Source organism: Diabrotica virgifera, chromosome 3 (genome assembly GCF_917563875.1).
Source record: "Diabrotica virgifera virgifera chromosome 3, PGI_DIABVI_V3a".
NCBI lineage: Eukaryota > Metazoa > Arthropoda > Insecta > Coleoptera > Chrysomelidae > Diabrotica > Diabrotica virgifera.
Window position 1 is genome coordinate 113,498,076 of NC_065445.1, and position 23,660 is coordinate 113,521,735.

Sequence of the window (23,660 nt, forward strand, 5' to 3'; positions counted from 1 at the left end):
TGAGAGATTAGTATTGCATCGTCCGCATAGCAGATTATTTTAAGTTGTTTTTCTCCCATTTGGTATCCTTTTTTAGTTCTTACTTTTTTTATTATTTCGTCCATGATCAGGTTGAGCAATAAAGGACTCAAGGAATCCCCCTGTCTTATCCCATTGCCGGCTTCAATTGGGTCAGTTAGTTCATCTTCCACTTTACTTTTATTGTGTTGTTCTGGTAGATGTTTTCTATCGTTTTAATTATTCCCAGAGAATATATACATCATCATCAACAACAGCTATTCCATCCATCGTCGGATGTAAGCCTCCCTTAGATCTGTTCGTTGTTTTTTGCAACCATTCGTGATCAGCCATTCGCTTGATTAGTCCATCTGGTTTGAGGTCTGCCTCTACTTCTCTTACTTGCTCTTGATCCTCATTCAACAATTCGCTTCGACCAGCGGTTATCTTCCATTCTTCATATGTGTCCTGCCCAGTTCCATTTTAACATGGCAATCTTTTGGATTACATCTGTTACTTTTTATCATCTTCATGGTTCTTCATTATCCGTTCCATAGCTTTCTCAGTCACTTGAAGTTTGTGGACTATGTTGTTGTTAAAAGCCCATGTCTCAGTTCCATATGTCAGAACTGTCAATATGTACTTATCGAAGATTTTTTACTTTAAATTATTTAGTAAGTTTGATTTAAATACTGTTTGTAATCGAACAAATTAATGCTGCCCATTAGTCCAGGAACTAAAGCTTTTCACCTCGCAATTTTTACAGAATGGATCAATTTGCTTGAAAATATGAGAATAAGTAGTGGATCGTCCATGGATCAAAATCTATATGATGCCGACAGGCGCTTTTACCATGGGGGTGGTTGCCACCCCATCTCGAGGATGGAAATTTTTTATTATATTTTGACTGCAAAAGTTAATAAAAACATTAATTCTAAGCAAAAAATGTTCTATACATTTTTTTGATAAAATTAATAGTTTTTCATTTATTCGCAATCGAAAGTGTTAGTTTTATATGTATCTAAAAAATCAATGTTTTTCGATGGTATAATCATTTACGATTCACTCAATTTTTACCGTAGAACAAATGTTATCAAACCAAGTTCTTGGAAATTAAATTACCTACAATTTCATATTTAAACATTTTTTCGTATCTCTGATGCTAATCTTTTTATTCTGAAGAAAATTTACCAAATTGCAAACATTCGTTATTCGCTTTAAACTTCAGTTTTTTAAAACTAATCATTCTAAGCCAGTCAAACTTCTAGAATCTATTAATAATACATAAATAAAGAAGAATAAATAAGGGCAATGACTAAAAACACCGCTAACTTACATTATTATGCTTCCAATTGGTTTTCTCCTTTTTTTTTCAAAAAAATATATTGATTTTTTAATTGTAGATAACTTTTTTAATTTTTATCTTAGAAAGTTCGTTAAAAAACAATTTTGTAGGTTTTTACAAGATCTATAAGGCTATTGATATTAAATCTTTTTAAAATTCTCAGTCACAAAAAGAGGTGGCATTGAAAGGATTGGTAAAGGTGGTTTTTGCATGATATTGCAAGTTTTAATTGTCAATAGCTCACTCAATTTTTGCCGTAAAAAAATTTTTGCAAACCAAGTTCTTGGGAAGTAAATAGACTACAATTTTATATTTAAATATTTTTTCGTATCTCTGATGCTAATCTTTCTATTCTGAAGAAAAGGGCATACCAAACTACAAAAACTCGTTATTCGCTTTAACTCCATTTTTTTTTAAACTAATCATTCAAGTCGATCAAACTTCTAGAACCTATTAACAATATATAAATCAAGAAAATCAAATCAGGTCAATGACAAATTTTAATTAGGGTGGTGATTAGGGGGTGGTTTACGATCACTTTTTTGCTGAAAAAAATAGGGACTGACATTTTTTTCATTATAAGCCACTTAATTTTTTTAGCTAGAGATTTTTTTTTATTTCTGGAGATACATATTTCGAGTTATTCTCGAAAAATGCATAGTTTTCCGGTCCTTTGACTTTGAAACTACAATATATAGGATTTGACGAAGAAGAGCCAACATATAATAAAGTATAGCTCGATTACAGTTGGTCTTAAAGAAAATAAAAAAAAACGGTTTTGTTTATTTTTTCAGAAGATACATTTTTGTTGAGTAAAGTTGTTTTGATAAAACAAAAACTTTTTGAGTTATTAGCAGAAAACTGATTAAAAACATAGATTTTTTCGATATAAAACTAACACTTTCGATAGCGAATAAATCGAAAACTATTAATTTTATCAAAAATTGTATATAATGTTTTTTGCTTATAATGAATGTTTTTACCAACTCTTGCGGTCAAAATGTAGTAAAAATTTCCACCCCCGAGATGGGGTGGCAACCACCCCCATAGTAAAAGCGCCTTTTGGCATGATATAGATTTTGATCCTTGGACTATCCACTACTTATTCTCAAATGTTCAAGCAAATTGATCCATTCTGTAAAAATTGCGAGGTTTTGTCCAATTTTAAGCTTCATTACTTGGACTACATGCTAGGGATCATCGTCTATATCACCCTTTATGTTAAGTTTTGACCGTTCGATTTTTTGTCCTACGTAGATATATACAGGGTGTTTCAAAAAATGTAACACTGTCTCTAAAATAAATTGAAAAATAATTGAGGTTTGCTTAGTAAAAAATTTTTGTAACGCCATCTGTTTTCAAGATAAAGGGCGTTGAAAAAAAATTTACACATTTTTTACGATTGTGCCGAAACTACTGATAACATTGTAAAAAATTTTGGTGGGTTTTAAGAAGTAGTTATTCATCATTGGCGCGCATACAGGTAATGGTCTGAATTTTAAAGAAAAATATATTATGCCACTGATATATTACAAATTAAAAACCATTTTTATTATTAAACGCTTTTATTTAGTTCAATAGTTTGCGTCAAATCTTTAGACGTTAATTTCAGTGCCTTTTCTCCAATGCAAATGAATGAACATTTGCAGACATATGCATTCGCGGGAACAATACACGAATAATCAATAATTTTTTTTAATGTTTATTAATTGTTTAAATTAAGACTACTTCATGATAAGGAAAGAAGACATACGTGAATGCAAGGACTGCAAGGTAATAGTTAGTGAGACAGTAAGCCAACAACATAAGCTGCTTGTTCTGGACATCGAAGTAAAAAGCGAAACTAAACAAAAATATCGGAGAGGACCACAAAAAATCAAGTGGTGGATGCTAAAAGATGAGAAGAAAGGTCTATTCAGGGAAAGAATAGTAGAAAAAATATGTTGGAACATGAAAGGAAGCCCTAACACAATTTGGAGAAAAATGGCCAATATTAGAGAGATATTGCAAATTTAACACAGCCTACGTTGCGCTATTTACACCGCGCTATTTTGACAGAATTGACATTTCTCAGACGTTTCATAAATGCAGATATTGCTCAACATTTTGGTTGCGGTATTTTACGGCTCGATTAAGATTAGTTGTTTATCTAATTTGTACTCAAAATCCAGAATTTAATTTAGATGGAAGAAAGGTTTGTATTTTCTTCCAAATATCGAGCAAGAGAAACAAATTATCCTTGAATCCTTGATCCCCTTCATGTTTTCCTGATCTAACGTCCAATTTTCTGAAGAAGTCAATAGATTTTGACATAAAACTTGTTTTAATAAACACAAATCGTCATCAGACGTAAATCTAATTCGTTTGCTACTGTCTGAGGTAGCCATTTTAGCAAATTATTACGAATAAAGTTGGTTTAAATGAAAGATAAACAACAAACATAACCTGAAAACAAAATAGCGCAGCGAATACCGCACAGCGTAACGACCCCCCTAATAACGGCAGGCCGTATTTCCAATAACGCAGCGTAAGCCAGATATCACATCTGCGCATGCTCTACTGTCAAAATAACGCGTGCTGTAATACAGCAAGTGCAAAAAAGACTCAGCAATATCTCTCTATTGCAGAGCCTTTTTTGCACTTGCTGTATTACAGCACGCGTTATTTTGACAGTAGAGCATGCGCAGATGTGATATATGGCTTACGCTGCGTTATTGGAAATACGGCCTGCCGTTATTAGGGGAGTCGTTACGCTGTGCGGTATTCGTTGCGCTATTTTCTTTTCAGGTTATGTTTGTTGTTTATCTTTCATTTAAACCAAATTTATTCGTAATAATTTGCTAAAATGGGTACCTCAGACAGTAGCAAACGAATTAGATTTACGTCTGATGACGATTTGTGTTTATTAAAACAAGTTTTATGGCAAAATCCATTGACTTCTCCAGAAAATTGGACGTTAGTTCAGGAAAACATGAAGAGTGCAACAGGAAAATCTTTTATCTCTAAGAACATTCAAGGATCATTTATTTCTCTTGCTCGATATTTGGAAGAAAATACAAACCTTTCTTCCATCTAAATTCTGGAGTTTGAGTACAAATTAGATAAACAACTAATCTTAATCTAGCCGTAAAATACCGCAACTAAAATGTTGAGCAATATCTGCATTTATGAAACGTCTGAGAAATGTCATTTCTGTCAAAATAGCGCGGTGTAAATAGCGCAACGTAGGCTGTGTTAAATTTGCACTATCTCTCTATTATTAGAGAGACGGCTATTGAAATACTTGGGAAAACGTCAAGAAAGAAGTTTGAGGATAAAGAGACTTGGTGGTGGTCAAATGAAGTACAAGGAAAAATAAAAGAGAAGAGAAAATTATATAAAAAGTGGCAAGAAACCAGATCGGACATAGATCTTCAAAACTATATGGTCGCCAAAAAGGAAGCGAAAGTAGCAGTAGCAAAAGCTAAAGCAGAAGCGTATTCAAACCTATACGATCAACTTGATACCAGGGAAGGCGAAACGAAGATATATAAAATAGCCAAACAGAGAGCAAAGAAAGCAAAAGATTTTAATCAGATTAGATGTATCCGAGATGAAAATAATAAAATACTAGTTCACGAAAGGGATGTCAAAAAGAGATGGAGAAAGTACTTTGACAGCTTATTAAATGAAGAATTTGACAGACAGCCTGTAGAGTCAACGGAGACAGTAGCAGCAATGGTCACCAAAATAACCAAGGAGGAAGTGGCTCAAGCGCTTCAAAAAATAAAGAAAGGAAAAGCGGTAGGACCAGATGATATTCCTGGGGAAGTATGGAGAGCATTGGGAGAGACAGGAACAAGGTGGCTAGCAGGTCTATTTAATAGAATTATGGAAGTTGGACAAATGCCAGACGAATGGAGAAGCAGTATACTGGTACCTGTTTACAAAAACAAGGGAGATATACAACAATGTACAAACTACAGGGCTATAAAACTGCTTAGCCACACCATGAAAATATGGGAAAGAGTAATTGATAGACGGATACGTGAAGAGACCGAAATATCCGAGAATCAATTTGGCTTTATGCAGGGTAGATCAACAACAGATGCGATTTTCATTATAAGGCAGTTGATGGAAAAATACAGGAGTAAAGAAACAAACGCTCATATGGTATTCATTGATCTTGAGAAAGCATATGATAGAGTTCCTCGAGAGATTCTGTGGTGGGCACTCAATAAGAAAGGAGTCCCTGGTGAATATGTAAAGATTGTGAGGGATATGTATGAGGGAGTAACGACTAGTGTTAGGACAGGTGTGTGAGAGACTGATAAATTTCATGTGAAAGTAGGATTGCATCAAGATTCTGTGCTTAGTCTGTATTTATTCTCATTAGTTTTGGACCAGATAACAGCGAAAATACAGGGTAACATTCCATGGTGCTTAATGTATGCTGATGATGTCGTGTTAGTAGGAAGTAGTGAAAGAGACTTAGAACAAAAACTGGAACAGTGGAGACAAGCTCTGGAGGAAAAAGGTTTAAAACTTAGTAGGACAAAAACAGAGTATTTGGAATGTTCATTTAAAGATGGAGCTACTACAAATAAAATGGTATCTTTGGATGGTGAAATGATTGTAAAAAGCAATAGTTTTAAGTACCTAGGATCGGTATTACAGAGTAATGGAGAAATAGATGGAGATGCATGCAGTAGAATTAGGGCTGGATGGATGAAGTGGAAAGAAGCGAGTGGTGTGTTGTGTGACAGAAAAATTCCAATGAAGCTGAAGGGAAAATTCTATAAAACAGCCATAAGACCAGCTATGATGTACGGAACTGAATGTTGGGCAGTGAAAAAGAAAGAGGAACAGCGAATGCATGTGGCGGAAATGAGAATGCTTAGATGGATGAGTGGAGTGACAAAGAAGGATAAAATTAGAAATGAGTATATTAGGGGAAGTCTAGGTGTGGCACCAATTGATGCCAAAATGAGAGAGCATAGGTTAAGATGGTTTGGTCATGTTCAACGTCGAGACGTTAACCACCCAATACGAAGAATAGCTGAAGTGCAGATTCCTGGAAGGAGTAGGAGAGGAAGACCAAAGAAGACCTGGGGGAAGACGATAAGGCAGGACATGTTGGTAAAGGGGATTAACATTGATATGGCCCAAGATAGAATTGTGTGGAGAAATGCAATTAGGGAAGCCGACCCCGCATAGGGATAAGGCAAAGAGAATGATGATTAATTGTTTAAATAAAAAAAAAACGATTTTATTGGAAAATGCTTAAATTCTCTTGTTTTTTACAATGTAAAAACTTGAGTGTTGTAGCTAATGATATGAACTATACATAATTTCACTTTTTACGTTAATTGTTTACGTTATGCTTTATAAATAAACAATAAAGTTTCAAATTTTTTGCCGATTCCGACTACTTTTCATGTTAGTACATCATATGTTTTATACATATTTTAAGAAACATGACGATATATTTTAATGTTTGAAAAGTGTAAGACTAAAAAGTAAAAAATAAAAAAATATGAAAAAAAATTTTTAAGAAACGCTTTTCTTTACTTACGAGTGACTAAAATTAAAAATATTATAAAAAAATCAACTAAAAAGCAAAAAATAAAAAAAAAATTAAAAAATCTAACACATTCGTTAAAGAAAAGCGTGGGACGAAAACCGTTTATACGATGAAGACGCACTTTTCTTTGACGAATGTGTTTGATTTTTTCATTTTTTTTTTATTTTTTGCTTTTTAGTTGATTTTTTTATATTTTTAATTTTAGTCACTCGTAAGTAAAGAAAAGCGTTTCTTAAAAATTTTTTTTCATATTTTTTTATTTAATTCTTTGTTCAATTTGTCACAAAAATATATCTTCTCTTTTTTCACACGACGACCCGTTTTCATTAGGTTTTTTGTCACAAATTGAACGAGGAATTCAAAAATACTTTTTAATTTGAAATATCTGTGGCGTACTATTTTTTTTCTTTAAAAAATTCAGACCATTACTTGTATGCGCGCCAAAGATGAATATAAAATTATTAACTGTATATCCAAAAATGGACAATAACTACTTCTTAAAACCCATCAAATTTCATTACAATGTTGTAGTTTTAGCAAAATCGTAAAAAATGTGTAAAATTTCATTTTCTTCAACGCCCTTTATCCTGAAAACGGATAGCGTTACAATTTTTTTTTTTTACTAAGCAAACCTCAATTATTTTTCAGTTTTTACCTATCCTAGAAGCGGTGTTACCTTTTTTTGATTCGTATACCCTGTATACGAATCGAACTGACGTAGGAAACTTACTGAGAATATTATTAATATAACTTTAACTACTATGTTTGACAGACAAAATCATTTATCTATATCTATAGCCTGTTAACTAAGCATGCAAGCCCACATATTTTAGATCCCAATTTATATGGGACTGCACAAAATATATTTATATAGCTCCTAAAAAATATAATTAATATGCCAATACACATTGGCATATAAGTAAGTGGACATGTAAGTACCCAAAAATATTAATTGGCAAAACATAAAAGTTAAATGACGATCAATTAGAGCTGTAACAACAGCAAGCAATTCATTTTCTTCTAAGACGTAGTCCAGGAAAATTATGATTTTTTTTTAAAATATGAATGCATTTTAAATCAAAATGGAATGTATTTTAAACTGTTTTATTTGGCGATATAATGACACCCATGATGCCTAACATTAGATCGTATACAGAACTTTCCTTCTCACTATATGCGTGCATAAAAGTAATATACAAAAAATAACGAGAATTTTACTAATGGTAAGAGAACCCAAGCGGGGATTTTTGCAGTTACTCGAACGCGTCAGATTATTACATGGGGAGAAACCTTGTACCCTGAAAATGTACCTCTACCATATATTGGCTCTTAATGCACTGAAGTTCGTTAAGGGGAGGGGGCAAAAAACATCTATACTTAAAAAAAACTCGAAATCGTCAGGAAATGGGTGAGGAATCTAAATTTCACTAGAAAAAAGAGAGTATTTCGCGAAATGAATGACAGATCGAAAAACTAAAAAATACGTGCTCAATATTTTTCAAAAATCTATCGAATGATACCAAACACGACTTCCCACGGAGAGGGGTGGGGGTAAATTAAAAATTTTAAATACGAATCCCGCGATATTTCGCAAAAAGAACATCAGATCGAAAAACTGAAAAATACACGTCTTCAATATTTTTGAAAACTCTATTGAATGACACCAACACGTCCCCCCACGGAGGTAGGATGGGGGGTTACTTTAAAATCTTAAATGGGAGCCCCCATTTTTTATTGCAGATTTGGATTCCTTACGTAAAAATAAGTAACTGTTATTCCAGACATTTTTTAGAATTATGGATAGATGGCGCTATAATCTAAAAAAACGATTGTTGGAAATAGAAAATTAAATTAAAAATGGAAAGTCCCCACTAAAATGTAAAACTTTACTGAACTTTTTTTGGTTTTAGGACCTACTCTTCACAACCCAATAGGTCCCCATAACGCTCGAGTGACTGTACATTTAGCATACTTTGCTCCCCTACCATAAAAACAGATTGTCATACAAATTTTATAATTAAAATACGAGGCTTATTCAATTATTGAAACACATCTTTGACCCAGAAAAAGTTTATTGGCAAATATATCTACAAATAATTACCTACCAATATAATTAAGGCACATATTTCATTGTTTCACCAACCGATATATGCCCTGCTTAAAGAATTCTGGTGGCTGTTGCTCGAATGATTCTTTTACGGCATTTTGTACTTCTTTTTCCGACTGAAAATTACTGCTTTTTATAATGCCTTTTAAGTATAATGCCTTTTCAGTGGCTTAAAGATGCGAAAATTACAAGACGATAAATCGTCATTATAGGGTAGATGCTCTAATATCCACCATGTCTTTCGTCGTGTATTTTCCCTTACTACTTATGCTAGAAAATACTGAGCATTCTCATGCCAGAGAATGAGACCAAGTGAAAGCTTTCCTGGTGAGCTTTCGTCTTATTGCTGATGGAGCTTGTTCGAAATATAGGTTTGTTCCAACACGACCGAGAACCGAGAACCGTCACGAAACGGTAACGCTTCCGCGCAGTAAACAAAATCCATTCCAACAAAAATATGATCTTGGAACTTTACCGCGCTGAGCAGATGGGAAGTGAATTATAAATTGTAAAATTCCCTCATCTTCCTTAGTCTCAGCATCCGTATGGCTTGCAAATTGTAGAAGCCTCGGAGGTGTAACCAGAGAAGGTTCCCATTGTTTTCAGTCTGGTGGGATGTAGAGTAACATTATGTTGCTTTATATGCCGTTAGAGTGAAAACTTAGTCTTTTTGTAGCAGTTGGCGCTAGGGCATCTATGCCATTTCGTTCGTTGCAATCCGGGACTGCACGCCGGGGTTTGTTTTAGTTGGATCAGAGAGAGCAGCATATGTGCCTCCTGATGAGAGACTAATAAGTTTCGAAACCGGTAGAGGTGCTTGATGCACTCTCTGATTGGACTGGAATATGTTGCGGCTGTATTTTCGTTTTGCAATGAAATTGAAAATGGTTATTCATTTTTGAAAAATATGATCGTCATCGGATCGTCCTTCCCACTGTTCCAACAAGAATTGTGATCTTTCGGTGACGGTTTCGTGATGATCATTTCAGTAATCGGGCCATAATCGGGCAAATGCATGTGCTGGTTGGACTGACTTGCGCACTAGGATTTAATTCTTTAAATTTTTTGAGCCTTGCAAATTTTGAACCTTTTTGCAAATCTAAAGCGGGAATCGTGATCAACTAAAGGCACACAAGCTATCACCAACAAAAATGACAAATGATAATGATAGATAAATCAGTTATCAGTCAGATAACCGTTCCAACATCGGTTTCCAAATTACCGTCATGGGACGATAACTGGGCGATACAATTACGAACATGCGCACAACAAACGGTACATAAGTAGTTTCGTGACGGTTTCTGGACCGTCCAAAAGTTCATGCTGGAACAAACCTTTATATTTGGACTCATTGTTAATAACAGCAAACAGCATTGACACAATACCTAAATTTGCAGTTAAATACGAATGATTCGCAACTCCCTTAAAAACACTTACTACTTACTACCTGTAGAATTTCCGTAGACCCAATCCTTCTAAAACCCAAGTACATATGTGGAATGCTAATACATTAGTCATTAGAACACACAGACCAATCTATGTAAATACCTTGGAGTAACTCCTGACCGGTCCCTCACCTATAGACAACACTGCATAAAAACGAAAGGGAAAAGTAACGGAGTGCAGCCAAATCAACGCCAATCTCAAATCTCTATAAAGCAGCGGGTTTTGCAGATTCTTTAACACGGAACAATGTAGCAGAGCAAATAGTAATAGCGAAAATTTAACAAATCGAGGACGAGCACTGGAAACTGGAACACCCAAAAATTAAAATTCAAGAAAATCTTCCTTGGAACAGTGCAGGATGGGTATCCCGTATATTTTACTCTTCCCCAGGTTCAATGGGGCAATCTCTAAACTTTAAAATATGAAAAACTATGCATAGGATAAAAACAGGGGTCGTTCCAGTAGGAAAAATAGACCAGAATCATGTAAACTGTAACAGTGGAGAAATAGTCTAGTCCTAGTCGCAACATAGGGGGTCACGTGGGCACTTTTAGCTCGCCGCGATTTGATGGTGGTATTACAGGTTTTTGGGTCGCTGAATCCAATGGAAGTGGTCTGGAAGCCCACATGTGGTGCGTTTAGTTGTTATTAACGAATTATGGTAAAATTAGGTGTTTTTCAGGAATTATTAGAAGCCCTCTAAATAAATTGGTAGTGTTAAGGTCTCCTCTGGTGTATTTTTGGTCGCTGAATCGAATGCGACTAGTCGCGATTACTCAAAATGTGTTCTTATTTTTTAATAAAAAATAATTGTTTATTCGCCGAAAAGCTCGAAATGCGTTATCTACATTTGTAGTCTTTTTCATAGTATTTTTATAAGCTAAATCGATTGTCGCTAGTCGTGATAGCTTAAACCACGTTCCGACTTTTTTTTTTTAAAACCACTTGAAATGACATGAAATTTGGCACGCACGTAGATAACATGTCAAAAAAAACAAATGATATTGTGCCGATGTGTGCTTTTACCCTGGGGGTGAGTTTCACCCCGTTTCGGGGGTGAAAAACGAAACCTTTAAAATAAGTCCGGAATTGGATAAACTGATTAATTCTAAGCAATTTTTGTTCTATATAGTTTTTACAATTATTATTTTGTTAATACCAAATTAATTGTTTATTCGCCGAAAAGCTCGAAATGCGCTATGTACAGCAAGTTTGTAGTCTTTTTCATAGTATTTTTATGCGCTAAATCGATTGCCACTAGTCGTGATAGCTTAAACCACGTTCCGACTTTGTTATTAATAAATTATTGCAAAAATAACGGTTTATAGTACGATCACTCACTACGTTTTTGCTCTAAATTTTAAAAAACCACTTGGATCGACATGAAATTTGGCATACACGTAGCTAACATGTCAAACAAAAGAAGTGATATTGTGCCGATGTCTGCTTTTACCGTGGGGGTGAGTTTCACCCCTTTTCGGGACTGAAAAAATAAACCTTTAAAATAAGTCCGGAAGTGGATATACTGATTAATTTTAAGCAACTTTTGTTCTATACAGTTTTTTCACTAAGTCAATACTTTTCGATTTATTTGGTTTTTTTGTTGAAAAATGAACATATTCCCTCTCAAATAACTCGAAAAGTATTGACTTAGTGAAAAAACTATATAGAACAAAAGTTGCTTAGAATTAATCAGTTTATCCAATTCCGGACTTATTTTAAAGGTTTCTTTTTTCACCCCCGAAACGGGGTGAAACTCACCCCCAGGGTAAAAGCACACATCGGCACAATATCACTTGTTTTTTTACATGTTATCTACGTGCGTGCCAAATTTCATGTCAATCCAAGTGGTTTTTTAAAAAAATTCGGAACGTGGTTTAAGCTATCACGACTAGTGACAATCGATTTAGCGTATAAAAATACTAAGAAAAAGACTACAACTTGCTGTAGATAACGCATTTCGAGCTTTTCATCGAATAAACAATTATTTTGTTATTAATAAAATAAGAACACATTTTGAGTAATCGCGACTAGTCGCATTCGATTCAGCGACCAAAAATATACCAGAGAAGACCTTAACACTACCAATTTATTTAGAGGGCTTCTAATAATTCCTGAAAAACACCTAATTTTACCATAATTTGTTAATAACAATTAAACGCATCACATTTGGGCTTCCAGACCACTTCCATTGGATCCAGCGACCCAAAAAACCTATAATACCACCATCAAATCGCGGCGAGCTAAAAGTGCCCACGGGACCCCCCTATGTTGCGACTAGACTAAAATATAAAACAAGGAAAATCTTCTTACATGCAAAAACTATCCTCATCAGTGTACCCTAGAAGATTTGTAGCTCACCAACAAAGATGGAATCGACGACATAGCTCGATACTGGGCCGGAAATGTATCTTAGGTCTACATACATAATATGAAGGGTCCAGTGGAAAACGATGAGATTCCATTTTTTGGCTAAATCAATATTTTAGCGCCTATGTTAGCGTGCATCGAAAAGAATCAGTATACCTACCTAACTATTACAGCGAATAAACAATAAAATTCCACTAAAATCTGCTGTTGAAAATAGGCACCACAGTGGAAAAACGATGAGATTCCCGTCCGCCCGAGGAAGAACGATGAGGTTCCCTCTCTTCGCCTGTTAAACAAGATGGGGCTGATATATGTTGAACGGCTGTTAAACGGTCGTTATTGGCCGAATATTGCTTTAATATTCATGAATACATGCAGTTTCATTTTGCAAATTATGTATTCAGTATTTTTGACAACATATAATGTTAAAATTATCACTTCGTTTCAATTTTGAATTTTTATATTTTTCAAATGAATAAAAATGTTGGGTGTTCATGTTTTTATTCGTTCCTGAATTCAAAATGGAGTTCAATGGAATTTTTGAACAAGACAATTTAGTCAGAATGAATTCTAAAAAAAACGACTTCATCAGTAGTTGTGACACTTTAATTTTTTTCGTTTTTCTCAACTTTGTCAAAAATGGAATCTCATCGTTTTTCCACTGGTCCCTTCATATATTATTTACTATTAAGTCTTATTATTATAAATAATTGTGAGCGAAATAATTAGTGGTTAATTTAACACTTTGCTTTAAAATAAGAAATGTAATGCATTTGTTGTTTTCTGGAAAGTGAAAAATGCAAAATAATCACAAAAATGTCACCGTTATGCTACTCTACTATGCGAAAAATCGCTAATGTTACTCTGCTATTAAATGTATGTAGTCGTTATACATATTCTATAATGAAAGATTGCTTTCTATAAATACTTTATACTCAGTTAAATATTTGTTTGGCACCTCTCCCTTGTTGCTTATAATTACTAGCTGAACTTTTTTATTTCTGAAAACTACACAACAATGGATATTTATAAATAAACATTCCAGACTTGAAATTCTAAGTGAAATGTGCTAATTATTTTAATTAATACTAATTTTTAGTCTATTACTCTAAATATGTTAAAGAACACCGTATATAGTATATATCATATGTAAATTTTGATGTCACTCAAATACAATAAAATTTACATGAATATATTCGTCTTGAAATTTTAATCATTTCATATCGTTGCGCCAACTCTGAATTTTGATTAATACCGCAAATAGCGTGTTCGCCATTTTTATTGCACAATTCTTTATAAAAACACTTTTAAATTTAAACGAAGATTTCTACGCGCCGCGCGCCTTTGTTGTCGGAATCGGTGTACACATTGCGGTAGACTTTTCGAAAGGCATATTCGAAATATTTGGTTCTAGTGCAACCACTGATATGAGCTATTACCTCCGATTTCGTTGAACCTCCATCGATTTGCATGAAAATTGGTGAGTGGTTAGAGGATATCTCAAGCAACAAAGGTGACATGGCGCCAACTTGCGCTTTTACCCTGGGGGTGTATGCCACCCCTTCCCGGGGTAAAAATAATTGTATTAAAAATAACCCCATAATTCGACAGAGGGACAAATTATATGCAAAATTTGTTCTATAAAGTTATTAAAATAAATCAAAACTTTTTGAGTTATTAAAGATCAAAAGTTTTAATTTTTCGTGAGAAAAATGCATGTTTTTAACCGATTTTTCATCGGTAACTCAAAAACTATAAGTTTTCACAAAAAAATTGTTATTGCCAAAATTGAAGCCAATAAAAAATAAAATAAAATTCTTACGAGAAAAACCTTTTAATGTTAACTAAAAGTGAGTTATAGGTAATTGAATGTATATTTTTTTCGGCCAGTACCCAAATCTAAGTATTGAAGGTTAAATAACGGGAAAATGAAGCACTTTATAACATAAACTTATTAAAAATTTGTCAAAGTACTTAGAAATATCTATCAAATGCGCCCCCGAACAAGTTCATAGCATTAATATTTATGCTAAAATTTTCAAAATTTATCTTTTAAGAATTTTTCCAAAAAATGTTATTGTTTTTTGTAAATAACTCCGGTAATTTTGACGATATGAGGTTCACCTAAAACCCATTTGAAAATTAATTCCAAGGGCTTTTTTAAATAAATCTTTTAAACCCCTTACTTTTTTAAAAATAAAAGGTTAAATGGCCCCGGTTACATGGTTCTCACAGCAAAATTTAAGCTTTAAACGTTTTTATCTTGGTTGTTTTTTACCCTACAGAAATAGCAAAAAAGTTTCGTTATATATCATTTTTACGCATATTGAGTATTTCTGGAGTTATTATCAAAAGAATATGAAAATTACGATAATTTTAAAAATTCTGATTTTTGCAAATTATCTTTTTTTTTATTACTTATGCTACTATAAAGAAATTCTTGTAAGGATTACTATTAATTTTAATTTTTGTGGAGATGGTGTATGTTTTATTTTTCACTTTTTCCTAAAAAAATCGAAAGGGTTCTCTTATTTTCATCATAACTTGCTTAATTTTGATGCTATTCTTCTAGAGCTCATTCGATAGGTATGGTGCGAAAAATTGCCATTCGAAGTGGTTTCGGTACAAATGGTCTGGCTGTAGATGTTGATATGTCACAGTACAAACTCACGTTTTGTTCGGAAAAGCGTATTTTCTTCATTTGCAGTGATGTTTTCTCACTTAAAAAACTTTGCAGTTCTGGATCAGTTTCTTGTGCGGGAGCTAAGTCCATGATGTCGATATCTTTCTTGATGCTATCGACTCGAGATAGTGCGTCTAACACAATATTTGTTAATCCAGAAATGTGCTGAATGTTAGTGCAAAACTGTCCTATATAGTCTAAATATCTAAACTGTCTAGGACTGCATTTATCTAGCTTCTGAGTAAAGGCGAAGGTGATTGGTTTCTGGCCTGTGTATATCGTTATGTCCTTGCCTTCGATCATATGTCTGAAGTGTTTTATGGCTAGATATATAGCTAATAGTTCGCTGTCGTATACACTATATTTCTTTTCGCTAGGTGAGAATTTCTTAGAAAAGAAAGCTAAAGGTTTCATACCTGTATCCGTTTTTTGTTGTAGTACAGCTCCAGCACAAAAATCAGAAGCGTCACAAGTGATGGAGATATCAAAATCGTTTACAGGGTGGCTCAGTAAAGCAGCGTTAGCTAAACTGTTTTTGCAGTCATCAAAGGCTTGGATTCACTGTGGTGTCCATTCAATTGGTGCTTTTCCTTTGACATTACCTTTAGTAATTAAAGTGTATCGCTATAGCGATAGTAAAAATAGTAATTAAAGCGTATCGCTATAGCACCAAAACCGACCCCCTACGGAGGTAGGGTGGGGGTTACTTTAAAATCTTAAAATGGGACCCCCATTTTTTATTGCAGATTTGGATTCCTTACGTAAAAATAAGTAACTTTTATTCGAGACATTTTTTCGAATTATGGATAGATAGCGCTATATGTATTCTAAAAAAACGATTGTTGGAAATGGAAAATTAAATTAAAAATGGAAAGTCCCCACTTAAATGGATAACTTTACTTAACTTTTTTTGGTTTTAGGACCTACTCCTCACAACCCAATAGGTCCCCATAACGCTTGAGTGACTGCACATTTAGCATACTTTGCTCCCCTACCATTAAAAATAGGCGCCCAAAGAAATACGTTTTTACTTCGATAGGTTTTTTTTGGAATTTAAGTGGCTTTTTTGGGTATATTTACGATTGATAATTTAAAACTTAAATCTAACTTATAGTATAATTAAAAAAAGTCGGAAACTAAAATTCGGATTATCTTCTGTTTTTTAAGATGTAAATATAAAACAGAAAAGAATGATGAATTTTAATCGACAAGGGAATCTATAATTGACTCTTGACTTCTCGTTCACCGTGATAATAATCTGTAACGAACTAGTTCCTTTGTACCCACAAAAGTTTCATTTCATCAATCATTTCATTTGCCCAAATTTCATCAATATGTTGTTCCAATCTCTTGTTTTCTTGAAAAAAAAAACCTCTCTTATTCCTTTGTTGTTTTTATTCACTTTTATGAGTATATACACTTTGTGAGTACAAAGGAACTATTTTGCTAAATATTATTATTGCAGTGAACGACAAGTCGTGAATGCAATAATTTAAGATTCCCTTGTCGATTAATTCGTCACTCTGTTCTGCTTTATACTTACATCTTAAAAAGTGGAGAGGAGAATAATCTGAATTTTTAATTTCCGACGTTTTTGACTTATGCTTCATAGATGGTGCTAGCAGTAGGTACCTTTTTGTAATTATTTTAATAAATACACCGAAAGTTGAGAGATATTTGTTTGCAGTTCAGTGCTTCTGCGGAGATGCTCTGGCGACATTTTTTATGAAATCGAAATGCATATAAGCACATAGTGGAAGCACTATTCTGAAATCAAATCTCCATTATCTTTTACTTTTACTGACATATTATTTCAACCAAGTTTAATTCTTTTTTAGGATGACGATAGAAGACGAGGTGGTATAACATTATCACGATACCAAGAACTGTATGCAGAATTTTTAGGAAATCCAGAAGAAACACCTGCAGTATATCTATTTGGTCCCTTGTCAGAATTCTTTTATTATGAAGATGTGTTAGAAGATGTGTTAGAAGAAATTTAACACTTATTTTGTACTGTAAAAAAATATGAGTTTTACAGTTAAGTACTACCACAAAAGTTAACTTATTTGATTTCGTAGTGTCGTGATATTTCTACAGAATGCCTTTTATTTCAAAATTTATTGTTTTAAATATTTTAATAATTTAGTAGACTTATCTTTTTTTATTCAATAGGTACATACAGATTGAGTTTTATGAACAATATGTTTTATGTATGTATGGCCCCAATTACTTCGGAAACGGCTTGCACGATTTTTATAGATTTTGATGGGTAAGGGTCTTATAATTCGGCCGATTTTATAGTGGTATTTATATTGTTATCAGATCTTCTGTTTTTCTAAAAATATAATGAACTTTCTTGTTTCAAATGGAACACACCGTATATTTTTTGCGTTTTGAAGTACAGTATGCGGCAAAATAAACAGTACTGAAATGAAAATTGAAATGTTTATGATTATTTATATATCTATAATACATGAAGTCTTGCAAACATCATTCACGACGACGCACTTTCCCGATAAAACAAATGTTAAAGATGCCCTCTGGCCAGTGGCGGATCTACGGGGCGGGAAAATGAGGAAATTTCTACTCTAACAAGGTCCAAAATTAAAGAAAAAAAATTGTTCCAACATAAAAATATATTAGCTCACATAAAACTGAAACCAGAGAAAGACAAATTCAACCCAATAAACAAGCTAGTTAGGAAAATTAGAGGAAGCTAATGCCTATAAGTTATTATTTATGTATTTATGTAATCTGAGTTTATCTTTTTAATGTCTTTTGGTTGGTTTTTCATTGGAAGTTCCCCCTTAGGCAAATTGCCCCTTCCAAGGCAAATTTCTAGATCAGCCACTGCCTCTGGCACGAAAAAAACTTTAATTCTAGTCCTCAATTCCGAAATGGCAGACGGTGATCCCTTCAGCATTCCCCATATGTACGCATCTGGTGGCGTTAGTTCTGGCACAGAATAACTAACTATACAGAAGCGAATCTGACTGTCGTTTCCATTGATTTTGTTGGGACCGAAATATTTGACCTTGTGCACCAGTTACAGAATAGAACTTGATGTTCTAAGGAATAGACCATTCCAAATTAGGTAATATTTTTGACAAGTAGTTATTAATTAAATATGAAATATAAAATTTAACTATAAAATATAAATAAAATATAAAATAAAACATATATAAATATAAAATTTAACTAAAAACAACTGTCACTGTCAGTCGCAAAAGTGAGGTTGCACCAGTTACGTTGACACATGAGCATGAAAATTATGTTACCGTTTTCGGCAGGAGTTTCGCTTCTGTATGGTTATTTAATCTGTGGTTCTGGTGATTGGCAGCTCCAAAAATGATCGCACAGTATTCGAAGAAACTCCCTGGGAGTGTGACATGTTATCCTGTCCTGCTGAAATCTTGTTTATTTTAAGCTTGGACCGTTTTCGTGACCTTTTCCGTATGGCCGAAATTATACTCCACTATAAAAATTTTTTCTGCAAAACTGAGAACCATTCTGAAGTATCTAAATTGGGTGCGTTCGGACGACCACAGCGGCTGGACAGCTGAGCCAGTAGTAGCTGTCAGACGTCACCGCTGGAAGCCAGCCGCTGAGAGATTTACTAAGCTTTCCCTATCACGGCTGGATACAACCACTCAGCCGATTTCTGCTGACCGCCAGCCGCTATGGTCGTCCGAACGCACCCATTAACATGATATAGGGCTTTTCATCGATTGTCATTTGTTTCGAGCTTCTGTCATATGTTGTATAATCTGTGTATACAAATATTATATACAGATTATACAACATATGACAGAAGCTCGAAACAAATGAGTGTGAATGAAAAGCCCTATTGACAAACGATATAACAACGTTCAAAAACCACTCAATACGTTTCGGCACATGACACATACAAATTTGAGGCATACGAATTTCAGTACCTACTGTTTATTTTGCCGCATACCGTACTTAAGAAATATTGATTATTTATTTTTCATGTAATATACCTAAATGCCACAATTTCGGAGTTATTTTAAAAAAATTTAATCCAATTATCAAAATCAGTTGTTTCGGCCTAGGCAGACATTGTTTTGAGTTCTTTAAACTTTGGATCATTGGCAACAGAAAAGATATTTTATATTTTTTCTCTAAAGTTGGTGGTTTTCGAGTTATAAATAATTTAAGGAAAACTGAAAAAAAAAAGAACTAAAAATGACGATTTTCAAGGCTTAAAACCACAACTAAAAAGTATAATGTTTTGAAGTTACGATTACGAAGTGTCTAAATTAAGCTCAAACCTTCTTCTATAGGCTTCCCATCATAAAAATTTTGGGCATGGTTTAATATAAAACATCATTTTTTAATTGTTAATGAAGCGCTTGTAAGAGAATAAGCGATCGGGCTTCATGAACAACCAAAAAACAATATTTTAGAATGAAATAAACGCAAATTACTTATCGGAAACTGATAAAATAAAGTTTGAACTTATATTTAGGTACTTCTTAATATCAAAAAGTATATTTTGTACTTGTTTTTGTGACTTGAAAATCGTCATTATTCGTTTTTTTCTTTAAACTGTTTATTACTCGGAAACGATCAACTTTAGAGAAAAATTACTGAAGAGTTTTCTTGTTCCCAATGATCCAAATAACCTAAAATTATGTCTTCTCGGGCCGAAAAAATTGACTTTATAATTTGCTTCAAATATATTTTTTAAATAAATGTAGCAATAACTCCGGTTTTTAGGTATAGGAAATATTACTCAAAAAATAATTGACATTTCTTAAGGACTTCAAAACGCAAAAAATATACAGGGTGTTCCATTTGAAATAAAAAATTCATTAGATTTTCAGAAAAGCTGAAGATTAGAATTAGAAATATGCTTTATTGTCAAGAAAAGTTGTACAATTTTATCGACAAAGCTTATGAAAAGTCACGAAAACAAAACAATAACAATACAATTACATATTTACTAAAATTGCAGAAATCGTCTATTAAATAAAAAAATATATAAGTATAATAATAATGAAGTAAACAGAAACAATCAATTGCAAAATTTAAAAATTTAAATAAATTGCAAATTGCATAGTCTACCTTAGTAACTAATAAGTTTAAAAGTTAGGCTGCTGCATATGACATCCAAATACAGATAAAAAAAACTACTTGTACAAAGGGGTCAAAGTGTACTGTAATTTCTTAGTTATTGATTAAGAAACTCTTCTACTGAATAATATGGTCTTTCAAATAGATAGGCTTTTATAATTTTAATTTAGATAATTTAGAGAAAGATGTTGCAGATTTAAGTTGCAGAGGGAGATGGTTGTACAGTTTTTTTGCGGAATATAATATATATTTCTTTACTAACTCGGAGAACGGGGTCGGTAAATAGACGTCAAAGGTAGAATTTCTCGTAAAACAGTCATGTTTAACACATTACAGAAGCTACTTCAAAGATCACAGGATTTTAACTCTTCCTTCTTTATAATATAAAGGTAGAAATTTCTCGTAAAACAGTCATGATTAAGAAAGACATGTAGATGTTTACGAATTAAGCAAACACTTTCTAAAATATAATATATTTTAGAAAGTGTTTGCTTAATTCGTATACAAACACTTTCTAAAATATAATATATTTTAGAAAGTGTTTGCTTAATTCGTAAACATCTACATGTCTTTCCAGCAAGACCTAATCATGACTATTTTACGAGAAATTTTTACCTTTATATTATAAAGAAGGAAGAGTTAAAATCCTGTGATCTTTGAAGTAGCTTCTGTAATGTGTTATTCTTCTGAGGCCAAACAGATATCTTATTGCTCTTTTTTGTAATTTGAAAATAACATCGGATTGGGCAACTGTACCAGAACCCCAAAAAGGAAGACCATATCGAAGATGCGACTCGAACAAAGAAAAATATGTTATTTTGGAAGATGCTAAATTGAGTTCCTTCGAAACAGATCTTATAGCATAGCAAGCTGAAGATAATTTCTTCCTTAACAAGTCAATATACCTAAAGGGACTATTTAAGGTTGCTGTCTAAAAAAATACCAAGAAATTTTACAGAATCAACGGTACTGATCTGGCTGTTATTAAGAAGTAAGGGTTGAAAAGCTCCTTTATAAGATAATACTACTTACTGTTTTATATACGTTAAACGAGAGCAAATTAGAGTCGGGCCAGATTTTTATTGTAAGTAGATCAGAAGTTATACCTACTAACATGAAGAGTTGCAATATTTGAGTTGCTCCAAGTGATACTGGTATCATCAGCAAAAAGAAAGATTTTTTCATCGATTTTTAAACTAGTGATGTCATTAATAAAGATAAGGAAAAGTAGAGGACCCAATACTGAACCTTGAGGTACCACACATACAATGTTTTTGAGACTAGAGTCTGTATCATTTGCTTGAACCAGTTGTTTCCTATCTTTCAAGTAAGATTGGAACCAATTCAAAGAAATACCTCGAATTCCCTAGAAATTTAGTTTTTTTTATCAAGATGTGTAGATCTGACATGTACCTAAATACTACTATAATATCGGCCGCATTAGAAGACACTTACACACCAAAATCTATGAAAATCGTGCAAGTGGTTTCCAAGATAATTGAGGCGTTTCGTACATAAACCTCACTCTGTATTTTCTAATAGGTATTGGTGTTTCATTGAAACATTTCATGAAACTGTAAAAAAATGTTATTAGCTGGATAAAAACATTACGATACACTATTACTAAGGTACTAGTACACTTTAGAAGACCAAAAATAAGCATTTTTCAAGATTTTTTTTCTCAGAACTTTTATTAGAAATGAACATAAAACTGTTTACATATTAATATCTAATTCTTAGAGAATACAAAAAATATATCTTTTTTCATTTATGCACGTACACTAATATTGTAGAGGGCGCCAAAGTCGAGGCCTCGAAAAAAAGTAGTTCCGATGTCGGACAGTTAATCTCAGGATTGGGATCTCTGAAACAAAAAAAAAAAGGTTTCTTACGTGACAATTTACCACCGTAAAAAATATTTCACGGAAATTTGAAAAAATTTTGTGAAAAAATCGCCCGTTTTTCTTTAGTTTTTCATGGTTAAAAAATATTTATTTTTTATTTTTTGGTCAAATTGTGGTAAATTGTCACGTAAGAAACCTTCCTTTTTTAAATGCAGTACGATTTTTTTGTTTCAGATATGCCAATTCTGAGATTAACTGTCCGCCATCATTTTTCGAGGCCTCGACTTTTGCGCCCTCTGCAATATTAGTGTACGTGGATAAATGAAAAAAGATATATTTTTTGTACTCTCTAAAAGTTAGATATTAATATGTAAAAAGTTTTATGTTCATTCCTAATAAAGGTTCTGAGAAAAAATTCTTGAAAAAAATAATTATTTTTGGTCTTCTAAAGTCTAAAGTGTACTAGTATCTTAATACCTATACAAAAACCAAATTGCTCCCTTACTTATAATAATTCATATCTATATTTGAGCAATACTGAAAAATTCATTCTTTAAAGTTGTCTTCACTCTTAAAAACTACAGAAAAGTTATAGTTTCGATTAGTTTGATATTCACTTTAGAATATAAGACAAAACTGTATACAATATTTTGAGATTCTAACCCCTAATAAGTGTTCTTAGTCACACAATGGGTGCCTTCGGACGACCACAGCAGCTGGAAAGCTGAGTAAGCATTAGCATTCAGACAACACCGCTGGAAGTCAGCCGCTGAGAGATTTACTAAGAGTTTCCCATTAGCGCTGGATACAATCACTAAGCCATTTGGTGCTGACACTCAGCTGCTGTGGACATCTGAACACACCCAATATCAACATTACATTTGATGATCTACCTCTATTTTTACTTATTTTTGAATTTTATCATCGTTTATATACTTAATTTATACTAACTATAACACTCAAATATTAGAAAAATATTGTTGTGTCTTATATTCCTCTATATCTTTAAAGCTCTTTTTGTTGTATGTTTTGTTATTTTTGTAAATAAATATAGCTAGCATTAATTTCTTTACTACCTCATTTTTTTCAAAATACAAATATTTAAAAATCTTACTACAGTCGAATTTATAATTCTGGACCTTGGAGGTAAACTACATTATGTCGACATGGTATTGTTTTAAATAAGTTCCTTTAATCCACTTATT

The 23,660-nt window shown here is 33.1% G+C and overlaps 1 protein-coding gene across 2 annotated transcripts in view; it reads left to right on the forward strand.

Annotated features, from left to right (window-relative positions):
• The window catches only part of LOC114327438 (sarcoplasmic calcium-binding protein 1), a 74,820-nt gene extending 51,301 nt beyond the window's left edge, over positions 1–23,519 (forward strand). For both annotated transcript variants that reach the window (XM_028276063.2, XM_028276062.2), the window contains exon 4: positions 17,350–23,519. In XM_028276063.2, the coding sequence (XP_028131864.1) occupies positions 17,350–17,514 (165 nt within the window). In that variant the 3' untranslated portion in view covers positions 17,515–23,519. The remainder of the gene's footprint in view (positions 1–17,349) is intronic.
• Positions 23,520–23,660: the final 141 nt, after the last annotated feature.